A 15,827-nucleotide genomic window follows, 5' to 3' on the forward strand; every position below is an offset into this window, starting at 1 on the left:
TAAAAACTAAATATAAAACTTGAAAATATTAATAATATACTCTTGCTGTAGAAGAATTTTATAAGAAATATTATCTCCAATCAATATTTATACATATAAGATTTTATAACAATTCAAAATATATTTTTACAAATAACTGTCAAAAAAATAAATTTACTATTGAAATAATATTTTAAAATTAATTATAATTTAATTTTAATACATTTTAACAATTGTTTAATATAATGTCATAAAAGTTATAATTATCTGGGGGGCTACAATACAACACAAAATTCTATTATTATTACGTATATTTTAATCATTAACAAATTTAGGCAATGCAATGTTGAACGTAATTTTAAAAGCGCTTTACAACACGACGTTTTACAAAAGTTACTACAAACGCGCGTGGGCGGCAGACGCACATCATATATCCGTAAACGCCCGTCTTTTCATCTTATCTTACGTATACACAATAGCAACGTACAGAAACGCGAGGAAAAGACAAAAGAAAGTAACAGTTAACGTACTCGTGCAGCAGTTTAGTTATCGTATAAACTTAATACAAACTTCAGATTGCAAAGCGTTAAGTTCCTTGACACGTACGGTATACGAAGGAAGGATTCGCACGCGGTAAACTTATTCGAAGTACCCGCGAGCGTTTGTTAAACTCTCGGTACGCGCTATTTTCTAGCTAGTCGCGTGAAGTTTCTCAGCATTGAAATGTTATCCGGCCGAGCGAGGAATAAAGTGTTGCTATCTACTTTTTTAAACGCACGTTCATCGCAAGTAATTGCACGGGTACTATACACGCTTTCTAATACTAACAACGAATATGACTACATAAATGACTCGCTTCGAGGGCCGATACCGATCAAACCGCGCTACGCACCGCAAAGATTCAACAGGGCCCTGCACGCAATGTGCGTATGTACACGCTCCCCTTCCCCCCCCCCGCCCTCCCTCCCGCGAAAGAGAAGCTAAAAAGATACGAAGATAACACACCGAGTGCGCGAGGAGGCGCAAAAGGAACGCGATACGAAGTTATAAATAAACCTCGAAGCTTTGGCCTAAAGCTCGCCAAGGACGTAAATCTCGGCGCTGTTCTTTGGTAGTAGCGACTTCATTAGTCGACGTAATTTATGACGTGATTCATCGAGTGACCGCCCGTCGACTCGCGCAGCGCTTTCGCGTAATTCACCTTCGCTTCTACCATACAAACATTTCGCGGGAATTATGACAGCCGATCGAGTATCGCAGTGCGGCCGGGGAGAGACCGAGGCTACACCGAGATATTCGTATATATTCACGGACCGGCTCTCCTCGACAAAGCCTATACGAGATTTGTCTGCCTCGCGCGAGGACCCCACTCGTCTCTCGTGGATGAGAATCAAATGGCCCACGCGCATACATATACATATATTTAACGCTACACGTAAATTACGAGTACATAAATTCAGATTGTTTTTACGACGTGAAAACGAGTATATTTAGTTAATTACGGGAGTAATAATAATTACGATGTACACGGGGAGGGAGGTAATAATTGCGATTCTTATCCAGACATACGAGTTTTGGGGTCACGTACTTCAATTAGTTAAAGGATAAGTGTTCCTCTCTTGTTCGAGAGTAATTTCTAACTAATTAAAGCGACGGGCCTTTAGAAAAATCAACGCGCGATTTATTTGCTGATTTATCTCTGTAGCCGCAGCTGTAGATTCACTCTCCGCCCTGACAGTGTGATTTCCATGAGAACGCCGGTGTGCATTAGCGTATTTTCTAGCATGGTACGAATGCCCCCCCCCCCCTCTCCCTCTCTCTCTCTCTCTCTCTCTCTTTCTCTCGTGAGGCCCGCGTTTACCTTCTCGTAAACCTCGCGGAGCGTGGCCGCGACGGACGGTCGGTGGAGAGGAGGGCAAGTAAAGGGCACGAAGTCACGAAGAATACTCGTGGCACGCAAACACGTAATACCCACCGTCGGTCGGCCCCGGTTCGGGTCAAACGCCGACTTTTAACGACACACCATGACGGGACCATCATCTTACCCCCTCCCTATATTGGCCGCGGAGACGATGGATCAGTAGGCTCGGCCAGTCTCGTTATCCTATACCGCGCTCGCTCGACGCGTCGAGATCGTCCGGGAAATAGTCCCGTCTCGTCAATAACGCTCGCGATCCATATACGTCGAAGACGAGTAATTGCAAACGAGACGAGTCACGAAACGTATATATAGTGCCATAAATTTACCCGCAGACGCCGACACGGCGCGTGACGTCTCTTATTTTATTTTTTCCCCCCTTTTTTTTCCTCCTTCTTTTTTACTCGTCCGACCGCGCCGCCACCGTGCAGGTCGTCATCGCCGCCGCCGTCACCGCGGTCGCTGTCTCGCAGAAATAATTATAAACGAGACGTAACGAGAGTCCTTAAAGCTATCAACGGCATAGATTTATTATCACCCTCGAAGAGAGGCGCAGGGCGCACTCGGACGCGTCTGCGCGAATCCTGTCGTATTCCATAAATACATTTATTATAAATGCATTAATGCACGGACAAAAAGAAAAGGGAGCAAATCCGCCACGGGGTCCGCTCTGGCTCGTGACCGCACCGCGGGGAAACGAGTTTCTCCGCGGGTAGACCGGGCGTATTCGACATTGGGGAGCCTAATTAGCGGTCAGGTCGATTGAAATTCCGCCCAGCTAATTTTCCCTGCCCGCGCGCCTTTCTCCCTTTGAGCATTACCAGAGTGTCGCGCGCTGGAATATATGGAAATTGCAATTACGAGGACTATCGTGCGGCACTGATAAGCGAGGAGAGAGCGAATACTGTAGAGCAAATGCTCCCCAATACAGGCATACGGTCGTGAATGTATGTATTCATAATACGGCGCGTACTCGTTTCTGGCACACGGACGTGTCACTTCCGTTCCGCTCGCGCTGCAGAGTCAATGTCTTCGCGTCGACTCCGCGCGATCCTCCGCGCGGCGGATAAGATCGAGAATCGATTGGCTTCGACAATAAGTTGACGTTCAATAAAACGAACGGCACAGCCACGACATTACACTCGCAGAAATTATAAGACGATATACCAGTAAGTAAGTGGAATGCAGGCGATGCTATCGGCGTAATAGCGTAAAAGTTCTGATAAGCTACGGACAGTATGCAGTTGGTGTATATACTGCACGGTATATTGGCGGTGGCGCGGGCAGGCACTTGCTCTCACAAGAAAACACAGTCGACCGAAACTAGTTAACTAGTTAACGCGGATGAAACTTTGAGTGTAGAGTACCTCGAGCTACATGAATATGCATTATTTACCTTTGAATCCGGATAATATAGAAACATATGGAGGGAATCATGTCCAAACATTGTAAATGTCAAATCGTACAAAATTTATCTTATCAGATAAATAAATGATGTTATGTTCTATAATATATTAAAATCAGCGTGTCATATTATAAATATAAATACTATTCAAAACGAGAAAAATTTTATGTAAGGGAAGAGAGAGCAAATAGTGACAAGGGGTAAATAGTGTCACTTTAAATTTCTCTCCTTTCCCGCGTCTATTTTACCACTACTCGTTAACAGAAAGACAGTTCTCAAACATTTAATCATCTTATGAAAAAGCCGTAAAAATCAAAAGCCAAATATAGCTAGCGGAGAAGTTTAAAAATTTTGCATTCGTGAAATAAGGTAAAACCTGAATCTTTTTTTTATATTTGAAGTTATATTTCATGAATTGCTGAATTATTGAATAAGACCTAACATATTCTGTGTCATACAGTACCTTTTTCCTCTATTTTGATATAATTCCTATGCTTGTATATTAATTTTATTTCTTTCAGTAAAGTTTTAAAGGAAAAAGTAGCTTCTGCGGCAAATAATGACAATTTTTAGTTGGGTAAATAATGACAAGCTTTTAATAAGCTTTTTTAATATTTTGAATGTGATTTTTCTAATTTATTTGAGATAATGTGAGATTAGTTACAAGACAAGATCCAGAATAAATGTGATTTTCAATAAGAAATATTAACAAATAATGTTACTACTATTATTTATTAATAAATAAAAATTTACGTATGGCAGAGTATAGAAATTAATATAAATTACCTTATTTAATCAAAATGTCAAAAGAAAGATCGATTAAGAGATAATAATTATGTATTTTGTAATTGTCCCATAGGGTGTCACTATTTACCCATAGGGTGGGGCAAATAGTGACAAATGTAGGTTTTAGTTTTTATAAAATTCTAGCCCGTATACATGATTTGTAGAAAATTTAATTAAGCTTTTTGTATATTTGAAAGTGAAAAGTACTCTTTTAGTGAAATATCATATTTTGTAAATTTGAAATTAGCTTGTAGGGGAGAGAGGAAAAAATCCGTCACTATTTGCCCCCCTCTACCCTTAATTTATTCAATAAAATAAATATTGCTTATTCTAATATCATTTTAATATAATATATATACTCGTAAATGTAAAATTTAGAAGTTTTATTAATGGTAAAAAGATGTTTAAATATCATTTAAATAATATTCTGATATTTTGTTTTCACGAATCTATTTGTTTTCGACGTTTTGCTATGCAGTGCTGAATTTAGTGTAAATTTTTGAATCAGAAACATTTTTCCCTATTAAAATCTTAGTGTCACGCGCTAAAAATCAATTGGCTTTCTGTATTATTTAACAATACTCTTTCGAAGAGCGATGGACACAAAATAAAACTCACACAAAATATTAGCCATATTTATGGCTGTGTTTCCATGTCAGTTGTAAGAAGCTTAACGGATTTGGAGTTGAATTTATAAAAATGACTGAAAAAATAATAGCGATCGATTCTCCTGCAAAAATATACATTGAAAGATACGTTATTTCATCGTGAAAGAGAATTATAAAACAATGTATCATTAATTCAACTTTGGTCTTTCGTCAATGTAATACGTATAACAGTTGCACATATGATAAATATGTCGATACAAAATGTACGAAATGCATTTGCAGAATGCGCACTACGCCTTCTATAATACACACTACTTGATCAGGTTAAAATAAAAGTCGGAAATTTTAATTATATTCTCAAAGATATAGCTACAGCACAAGGGTAGTGCCGACTCTGCGATACCTATATAATACGAAGTGCGCGCATTATTCTCTTAAAGCAAAAACGTGAGTTAGCATTATTCTCTTCACCGAGCCCCTCCCCCTCTCCCTCCCCCTAACCACAATTAACTTCACCAAGTGCTTTCTCTCATTCGTTCCGATCAAACGACTTCTTTGCGCATGTTCTAGGGGGTGAACCGCCAGGCACAAGAAGCATCGTCGCTTATTCGTGGGCCCGTAGATTGGCACTCGATTACAGGCCCACCAAGCAGTGCGATGGTAATGGAACGCACGGAATGGCGTTAAACGCATACGAGCTGCCCGGCACGAAATGGCTCGAGACAATCCCGGGACAGCTCTTCCTGTACAGCGCCCACTTGGACCTCAGAATCGCCGGTTACCCGAGCATCAGAGTGATTGGCGTTAAACGAGGCGCCCTGCCGCCCTCCGCGCTCTTCTGCACTATATGGTGAGCCATTTTTCACGTCGTGATGCAGCCCGTTACTCGTCTATCTCTGACGCACGCTAAGTATCAAGGAAAAGAGAATCACTAAAGGATGCTCATAAACGAGCGCGTTATGTCGCCTATCGCTTCTACAAATCACGCAATAACAACTTGACTTGATTTTAGTATCAACCATCTTTAATAAATTCAATGAGAATAATTAAATAAAATAACTAAATTATTTAGGTTATTAATGTAAATATTTCCTCTATCCCTGTAATCAAAATTAAATTAAATTACATTAGCAATTAAATTGCGCAATTGTAAGATTCACATATAAAAATATTATAAGCTCCACTTTGTATCGTGTTGACGTTTGCTCATCTCAAGTGTGTGAAACACTCCACGATCGTTACTGATATTTATTGTCAGTTAAATAAATTGTGTAAATTTGACACAATATGCTTTAAATTTTAAGCTTAATTACCGAAGTGTAATTTTAAACTGCTTTAAACATTTTAATGAATAAAAATAATGGACGATAAATTCGTTATCAGTTAAGATATAAAATTGGCTCGCGTGTCCATCTGTCTGTTTCGCTTCTTTCTGTCGTGAGAATGTTGTGAGAAAAGTGCTGGAATGTTTGTTTCTTTCAACAAACTTCACGTAAAATTTATGACACACGGGACGTAACTTACGTACGTAACGTACATTAATATCAAGCACGGACAAAGTATATCTTAATTTATTTCGTACTTTTAATTTCGACGATTAAACTTCGTTAACGCGGATTGAACTTCCCCACTTTGCATACAAGTTAGTTGTTAGTTGTTTCGAGTATAAGCGTTAGAAGTGAGTAATGCAAACGTCAGCAACGGCGCGAAACGGAGCGTATTCGCTTAAAATGGCACGGTTGAAAGACCGCGTTATAAATATCTCTATATGAATACCTTCCACGGTGCGTGCAGATGTTCTTTCCGCTATATACTCGACGATTAACCAACGCGTCCTTTCGATCGGAAAAGACGGATTAAGCCGTTTTGGTCTCATTGTGTGCTTCTTCAGGTACCGGGAGCACGGGAGGACGCGATCGTTGAGCGTGGAGGCGCTCGTCTCGACGATCTGGTTGGACGAATGGGGCGACGCGGCGGACAGTTACACCGGGATCCTAGTGAATTGTCAATTGCCGTTGGACGGCTCGGTGCGCCATACGTCCCGGGTACACGTGGGTCCGAGTCCGTGCCACGAGAATGCTAGTCATAGTTTAACGACCCGCTCGGAATTCGGCGACGGGGCTTTTGCCGAGCGGAAGAGGCGCCAGTTCACCCTGTGCATCAAAGGACTGGACTTCGACGAGGACATCTCGCACAAACTGATAGCCTTCGTCGAGCTGCATCGCATTCTGGGCGCCAATCTCTTCTACTTCTACGTGTTCAACGTGCACGAGAACGTGCTCAAGGTCCTGCGCTTGTACGAGCGATCGAACGTGGTGCGGTGGTTCGAGCTCCGCCTGCCGGGTGATCTGCCGAACGAGAGGACGGCCCGACGGCGATTCTTCAGCGAGGACATTTGGACGAAGAGGCGGATGGAGCTGATCCCGTACAATCACTGCTTCTACGAGAATCTTCACCGGTCGGAGTTCGTGGTGCCGATCGACATCGACGAGGCGATCGTGCCGACCAGACGCAGGACCTGGCACGAATTGCTGCTGGACGAGCGCGCGAAGCTCGGCAGAAGCTTCAAGGACTTCGCCTCGTACTCAGTACGCAATGCCTATTTCTTTCCCGAGCTGCAAAACAAGAGTCAGACCGATCGCTCGGCCGGCTATACGGACTATCTGGATACCATGCGAACGGCCAGTATCTCGCCCGAGGGCGACTCGGTGAAAAGTTTCGTCTCCACGAGGCGCGCGTTAACGGTGCACAATCACTACGCCCTAACCACGCTGAACCCGTCCACCAGACGGGCTCATCATCTGGACTCAAACGACGTGCTCAAGCACCATCATCGGGCCTGCGACAGCCGACATCTCGATTGCGATCTCTTGATGGAGGACGTTAGGATCGACGAATCCGCTTTGCGCTACGCGGACGAGCTCAAGACGAGGATGAAGATCGCCTTGGCCGATCTCGACGCCCTGCCATAGATTATAGTGATATTGTAAATAATAAAAATTCTTTTCGAAATCGTCGTCTTTTCTTATCTGTCGATCAATGATCCTCGAGATTCCTTTAAGATCATTTTGAGACGCGCGTTTATTTTTAAATAATCAAAATATTAAAGCATATTAATTACTAATGTTCAATGTTTGCTTTGTGTTAACGCAATATAACAAAAATTAATTGAAAGCAAACACACGTAAATGTGCATACATGAATGACTTTCTTTGCATAGATCAATTAAATTTTTTCACGTTTTGTTTTTATTATCGAATGTCTTAGATTAAAAAAATATAATTTAATAATGGATATACAAAACAGAAAGTTTTGATTCATCCGATTAAAATCCAATGTACAGAAATAATTTAAACGCTTTCCGTACCATTCGTATCGTCCCCTCCGAAATGAAACAGGTCACCTAGAAAATGACAGCACCCAGAGCCAGTGATATAAAATAAGAATAACAGTGACGTTTCTCGAGCGTTGTACTTAAAATTATTACGCGCGGTCAAATGCAATAATCGGAAACATGTAAAAAGACAAAAGCAAGCCAGACGCTTTTCAGACTTGGTAAGCAAAAAAAAATCACATAGCGACCGGACACGATAATTGAAAACCGTGTAAAATGACACAAAAGCAGACATCACGCTTTTCAGTCTTGGAATTATTGCAGCTGGGGCAATAATTGGAAAGCATTTAAAATGACAAAGGCATGTTTGATGAGCCTTCAAGATTGATGCTTGAGTTTGTAATGGTCGGGCGCAATAATTGGAAAACGCGTTTAAAAACGACAAAAGCAAAGCTGATAGCTTTCAAGGCACAAGATCCGAAGCGCTTCGAAATATTCGAGCGCCTTTAACAGCCTAAGAACTGCTTTTCGCGCCGCGCCGTGGCCTCCTCAGCCATCTGACGCGTTTATCAAATGAGACGAAACGAACGCGCTATTTACGCGAAGGAAAGCATAGGAAAGGTATAAGAGTCTCTTGAGTTAACGAGTACGTACGAGGAGCGAACGACTTTATAAAGCACCGCATCCATCATGCTCGGTACGTGTGAACGACAGTTTCAATCTCGCTAAAGTGGCGGTTTGGTGGTCATCCATTAGCGCTCAAGATCTCGTTCTGCACGTGTGTACGCGGGTCAAAATGCCCTCGCGCCTCAAACGGCCACAAAAGGAATTTCTATCGCTCTCGTTATCGGCTGATTAGACTGCATCAGATCAGATCGCCTCGATGCGCAGAGAACGGCTGGCGCGTTACGGTGCGATCGGCGTCAAACATAATTTTCACGGATAAAATCGCGGCAGACGGCTCCTGTGCGCGCGAGCATCCGTGGCGGAGGATAAATTCCGCGGCGGAAGACAAACAAAGGTACGATCGTTTGAGATGCGACCGCGATTCTCTCGGATAAGTTTTACGACTCGTATCGAGCGCGGCGCGAGCGCGCGATCAAGGTCGTAACTAGATTTAATAGATCATAAGGGAGTACGGGTCGTATCCGCATTCTCTGAAAACTTGTTACAAGGCACGAAGATAAAAGCGGAATGCCATTTCCGTCCGCGAGGTAGAAGGAGATAAGTCAGTTCGCGGAACGCTGAAATTATTCGCAGACATTCACGGCGTGCCCGAGCACTTTTCGACGTGTCGTTTCGCCGATTCTTCAAATTTCGCTGCAGCGACTTCAAAATGCAATAACCGAACTCCCCGCAAACTTTTAGAGGGATACGATGGTCGTATAAGGACGAAGAAAAGTTTGCCCGTCGTACTCTTCGAGTATATATCGATCAGCCGGGGTTGTGCTATCAGCCGGGGAGACCAGGTTGAGAGCAAGCACCGAGAAATAACATACGCATCAAGATCGTTCTAGTTACATATAATAATGTCTCGTACAAGCGAGACAGATCGACCTGATAACGCGCCGCTAAAATGGGGAGTAACCCGCGCCAGCCACTATACTCGCAAACTTGCTGTTACACCGTGAAGATCTTGTTCCTGATTTTTCGCCTAGTTCAAGATTAGCCTCGTCACACCGTCAATTTGAATAAATTCGAATAAATTCGTCTAACCCATATATACTCACTCTACTTTTATCGATCACTCTCATGATTTTAATACATCCATTTTATTAGCCTAATAAAAGTTCAAGTCCTACTTCTGGCCTCTGAAATTTTAACATTTTTAATTCGTATAAAAGATTTTTATTTTGTACACAAAGAAAAATATTTCTTTAACTTTTAGATTTGACAAATGTCGAAAAGAATTGTTTCAAACAATTGTGTTTTCTCTGCTCTAAACAATATAATTAAATGCAACAAAATTTCTATTCTACAAAATAATATTTCATTTAAAAATTATATTGTTTCAATAAAATAAACAATTGAAAATCAAACAAATAGAAATACTGAATGTAAGGAAATATTTTTCTCTGTGCATAGTTTAAAAAAAAAATGAAACATCAATAAGTCGTCAAAACTCTTCAATATTCGCAAAATAAAAAGTATTTCAATAAAAACATATATTTGGCTACAGCTATATCGTAAAATATGTTCACAATCCAATTACGCAAGTAGCTGCTTTATATTCATGGTTAGATCCAATTGCATCATACAGACTTTACGATCGGTACAATATGTTGTGAAAGCGAAACAGTGGATATAAATGAGTTAACACTCCCGCGGCGTACACACAGTTTCGGGAATTAAAATTTTAGCTGAGCAGCATCCAATCCATCATAAATCTCATTATATCCTTCGGCCCGTGCACGTTAGCGCACGTATCTCTTTACTGATTTATATCCGCGGCGTTTGAGTTACAACGTTTTTTTTTGTTTTTTTTCCAAGCTGACAAAGTAATCTCGCTAAGTCACGCCTGAGGGGTTCCATTGAACGTCTCTCGCGCGAGGCGCGTTAATTCGACCGCAGAATATTTTCGCACGACGGACGGAGAGGAGCCGTGCTCCACTTAACAAAGTATCCGCGGAGGAGACGTCCGTCCGACAACGCGTGATAAAATTCGCGCCGGTGTCACATTCACCGCTTCGCTGGAGCCAAGACCGATCCCGAATTAATGCGGCGATAAATCACGCGAACTTTAAGAGAGGCTGCACGCGCGCATCTGAAGGAACTCGCATGCGCTCATCGCCCGCCTAAATTTATCGACGCGCTACCGCGTGCATCCAAACACCCGCATCCTTGCAGTCTATCCCTTTCGCATCGCGCCGAAAACAACGACAACGACGACGAAGACGAAGACGACGGCGATGTCACGACGACGACGGAAGCTTTATCTTTCCTCCACCCCCTCCCCCCTTCCGCGAACTTCCGCATGTGGAATTCGTATATCATCGGTAATAATGCCTTCGCCAGTCCGTGTGCATTTTCCAACCGCGACATCCTCGCCTCGAACAAGGCGCCAACTATACTTGAGCTGTTATTCCTGCAGGAAAAAAGACGAGAAATGTCATATTATTGCAGACGCGCGCAGTCGAATAAACGTGCATGATCGCCGCGTCCTTGCCGACGATGACATCGCCGCGGGTAATCTCCCGAGCGAACGAATTTTTACGACTCTCTCTCTCTCTCTCTCTCTCTCTCTCTCTCTCTCTCTCTCTTCCTCTCCTCCTCCGAACGATCCTCGTCGGTCGTTTCTCTCCTGTGCCTGTTTCTGCCTTTCGCCACCCATTTTCCCCCGTCGAGGAATTCATCATTCATTCCCGACACCGCCCCAAGTTGTAGCTCTCATTGTTTAGACGGCTTTCCTCGGATCGTTGTGAACGACTGATCGCACGCGTCGTAAAGGTAGGTCAGTTTCTACACGATGAGAGGTAAATGGAAAGCATAATAGCATTACAGAGACCGCTCTAGAAACAAGCTTGAATTCTCCGAGACTACAATTTCCCCGTTTTCGCGAGACAAATTGGGGCGTTCAACGTCAAAAGAACGTATAATACGGGCTTCTTTAAGATAATGTGATTTAAAACATTATGAAGTTGAAGAGAATTTACGAATTTACGTTAGCATATATAAATGTGTCAAAAGAACGTGTAATACGGGCTTCTTTAAGATAATGTGATTTAAAATGTTATAAAGTTGAAGTTGTATAGAGAACAGAACTTACGTTATTATACATAAACGTATCAAAAGAATTTAACGTGTAATACGAGCTTCTTTAAGATAATGTGATTTAAAACATTATGAAGTTGAAATTATATAGAGAAAAGAATTTATGAATTTACGGTGCTAATATATAAATGTGTAATCTTCTTCAAATTTATCAATGAATACTTATTACAATAGTATCTATATGATTATAAGAAATTATAAAGAATAATTAAATACTCTTATATAATTAGTTAGTTAATCTTTTACTTCTATTTATCTTTTTTTTCTTTATCTATCTATTGCACTTCACATATCTCAGATAACAAAATTTTTCGAAAAATAAGTTTGAATGTTTCAAATCTTTAAAATTTTGAAATGCAATTTGAATATGACTGATTGTAGAGGAATGGCGATATATGTTCCTTTAAAGTATGTTCTTTTTTTCTTTATGTTTTCATTCCTTTTTGCAATAAATTTACAAATTAAAAATGACAATTTTTATTATATCGTTTTATTACATCGAACATTTTTGTTATATCGTTGTGGTAAATAAACAATATGTGTATATGTGTATAGAATTGTGTAAATATATGTGAGTGTCTCCACTATATGATGAGCTTGGATCCGTAAGTTCGCTAAACTTAAATGACTGTGCGGATTAGTCATTCCTGCGGGTATATATTTATAGCCATACAGATTATGTAACTAGAGGCAGTTTGAAACTTCCGAAGAGACATTTGAATAACACTTTCATGCCAGATATGAAATCATATCTGTCAATTAAATCCAGTCGATTAAAGCCGACATGTTCAATATTAATTTAAAAAAAAAACTTTAATACACGGAAAGACCAATTTTGGTAGATCCAAATCTGAAAATAATTTTTGTTGAATAATCAAAATAATTTTGTTGGAAAGTCACAATGATTGTTAGAATATTAAAATGTTTTATAGCAATGCTTATAATTTTTAACTTTCCAACAAATTATTTTGATGATCAAACAAGAATTATTTTCAAATCTGTATTTAGCAAAATTTTTAGATCGTTCAACGAAATCGTTCTTCTCGTGTAAAATTAAAAAAGAAAAAGAGATAAAAATCTCTTTTACATGGTTCATTCCATGGAGATAAGAAATAACAGGAGGGAGCATATTCCCCCGCGGCCTGGCTAAGCAGACGTAAGGGAGGAACATTACAAAACGCCATATTACTGTGGCCAACCAATTACATTTGGCGTAGTAATCCCGAACTCCAATAAAGTTTGTATAAAACGCCATATTACTGTGGCCAATCAATCACATTCGGCATAGTAATCCCCACCAACAAAAAGACCTTACACTTCCTCCTGTTATTTCTTACCTCCATGGTTCATTCTTGTAAAATTTTTCAAATAAGTATGTGCTTGTAAATTCATTTCATATTATTTCTTCGTTATAATTTTATCTTAGAGGCAAAAAGCCTGGAAACCCTTTTAATTATTAATAAAGTAGTTTGATATAAAGTACAGATATTGAGAGCTCAGTTTGATCAAGGCCTAAATCTGCAAGAAGTGTTCCGCTAAATTATGCGCGCGCCATAAACTTCGCGAGAAGCAGAGACATATGAACACGCGACATGAGCGCTCACATTGTAGCAAAAAAGCTGGAAAACGCAGCTTTCGCGATTCGTCGGGTATCTGCAAGCATGCGCCTGCCATCCGCCAAAGTATGAGAGGGAGAGAGAAAGCGAGAGAGAGAGAGCATAGAGAGAGGGTTGATCGCGAGTAAGCAGCACGTGCGTAGCAGTCATCCTGGCGCATTCGCCAGGACCGCTTGCATCTCGGAAGTCATCTTTCCATCATCGGATCTTGCAGATCATTATCTCGCGCAATAAACATTTGCAATCACATCGGCGCTCGCGTTCACGCATCCACGCGAAAAAGAAAACCCCCCTTAAAATCAGCCGGTTATCAATGCCTCGTTACATTTCTCGGTCGTAAATATCAAATATCTTGCTTTAATTCGCGAGCTCGTCTTAAAATAAACGTAAAAATTCTTCGCGATAGGGGAGGAAGATTCAGAAGAAATTGATACCTCTCGGATTTACTTTGATTTATTTTGAACGCGCGCTCCAGTGGAAATATATAGAGTGAACGTCATAAAACGCGCCCGGTGACACACTTATAAAATATGCACGATTACCACGAAGAGTTACGGCACGGTTACACGTGTGCGCGCGCTTTGCGCGTATACCGCATCGGGAATGCGACTCGTTTGCAAATTATATTCAAGTACTCCCGGCAGATTCTGCTACTATCGACTATAATCCCTATTGTTTCCGCGCGGACACAAATCGCCGGTATGCCAAGGCGGATTGCCAAATCCTCGCCTCCGAGGACAAGAGTTATCTGCCCGCTAAAGGATACGGGAAAGAGTCTCATCCGACAATGTGCTCGTTCGAGTGGACCGTAAAAGTTTCTGGCGTAGCATGACAATACGCTGCAGACAGAGTAAAATGAGGCACAGCAGCTCTTGGCCCGATCGAGCGCCGCAAAAAGTGAAGGTGCGCGTCGATCCCTTATCCCGTGCCTTTACTATCATCCCAACGAGCCGCGAGACGGTATATCGATTGGAACAAACTGCACCGCGATCTAATTGCCTGGAAGAAGTCATCCTTCTAGATCGATGCGCCCCAGGAGGAGGAGTCGCGTCCGTGATGATAAAACGAAGATTAATCGACGGAAGGCCACCTATAAATAAGAAACCCGCGAATTTCTCCGAGAATTCGTCCGACGCGAATAACGAGACGAGGGGTATAAAAAATACCAGCCGATATTTCATGCCGCGCAGTCTCTCTTTAATCGAGACAACCGCAGCTCATCGGAACTCGGTCATCGTATTGGAAGAAAACATTGTCCGAGGTCAATCGAGATGTAAGTCGGACACGCACGTGAAGATTAACGAAGCGAGGACGAGAGACGCGAAAGGAGGCTCCATCGTGAGAAGTACATCGGATACGGATTTCCCGAGAAATCTGCATGTCGGGGAAGAAGCCAAAGAAGCGTCCGCACAACTGAAAAACAAATCTCCCTCGTTCGCGGCGACGAATGCCTTTGATGTCATAGTGAACGTTGCAAATGAAAGCCAGCGCACAGTCAGCGTCGCGCAAACAAACAATTCGCAAACGCGAGAGACGGATGAGACGAGGAAAAAATATCAAACTGCCGTTTCGCCGACGTCCTCTGCGGCGAGAGGACGCACGTCCTCGCCACCGCACATCAGGGTGGTGGACTACGACGATTATGTGACAGCCATGTCATTCTCATCGAAGAACGATCTTCACGCCTGTCCAAAGTGCACGTCCGAGGGTGTCCTCCGCTCGCAGATCGATCCCTTTCGTTACCCTTCGCGCGGCAGAAAAAACGACGCGAACGCGCGCGGCGTTCGACGCGACAATAATCTGGTCGGACGTGAAAAAAAGGAGGCGCGCGCCGAGGGGCATCAAAGCAAGGATATCTGGCAGGGGGACCGTCTAATCGGGGAGGCAAGAAACGTGGATAGGGACGGTAAAAAGCTGGAGCAACTGAGAAAGAGCTACGACTTGTCGCCGGCGCGACCGACAGTGGACTTCAGAAAGGAGGCTACTTTGAGACGGCATTATTACCCCGAGGGAGGCTGGGGATACGTCATTGTCACGTGTTCGGTATTGGTGCATTTCATCGGGGTGGGTCTGCAACTCGCCGCGCCCGGATGCTGGCATATAACGGCCGAGCGGAAATTCAAACATCCCCCGTTACATAGCGCAGGTAAGAGGTTATCTGATATCCCTAATGCATCGAAAATTAATTTTATAAACAGTTTAAAACTTGTATAAAAAGTACTTCACATATAATATAATTAATATAATAAATAGATGCAATTCTTGATAAATATATAATACTCATAAGCTCGATTAATTAACTCTCTATTCTGGCGATATATTCGTAATTAGCACGTCGATAATAACCACTGACGATTAATGGTAGGATATCGATGTGGTCTATGTACACACACATATATGTATATATATA

At 41.9% G+C, this 15,827-nt stretch overlaps 2 protein-coding genes across 2 annotated transcripts in view; both read left to right on the forward strand.

Annotated features, from left to right (window-relative positions):
* The window catches only part of LOC105451758, a 9,176-nt gene extending 1,468 nt beyond the window's left edge, over positions 1-7,708 (forward strand). The window contains exons 2-3 of the mRNA XM_011692418.1: positions 5,267-5,546; positions 6,588-7,708. Coding sequence (XP_011690720.1) covers positions 5,267-5,546; positions 6,588-7,668 — 1,361 coding nt within the window. The 3' untranslated portion in view covers positions 7,669-7,708. The remainder of the gene's footprint in view (positions 1-5,266; positions 5,547-6,587) is intronic.
* Positions 7,709-14,245: 6,537 nt separating this feature from the next.
* Positions 14,246-15,827, forward strand: part of LOC105451763 (monocarboxylate transporter 8-like) — an 86,015-nt gene continuing 84,433 nt past the window's right edge. The window contains exon 1 of the mRNA XM_011692426.1: positions 14,246-15,563. Within this exon, the coding sequence (XP_011690728.1) occupies positions 14,246-15,563 (1,318 nt within the window). The remainder of the gene's footprint in view (positions 15,564-15,827) is intronic.

Source organism: Wasmannia auropunctata, unplaced genomic scaffold, assembly GCF_000956235.1.
Source record: "Wasmannia auropunctata unplaced genomic scaffold, wasmannia.A_1.0 LD336045.1, whole genome shotgun sequence".
NCBI classification, from domain to species: domain Eukaryota; kingdom Metazoa; phylum Arthropoda; class Insecta; order Hymenoptera; family Formicidae; genus Wasmannia; species Wasmannia auropunctata.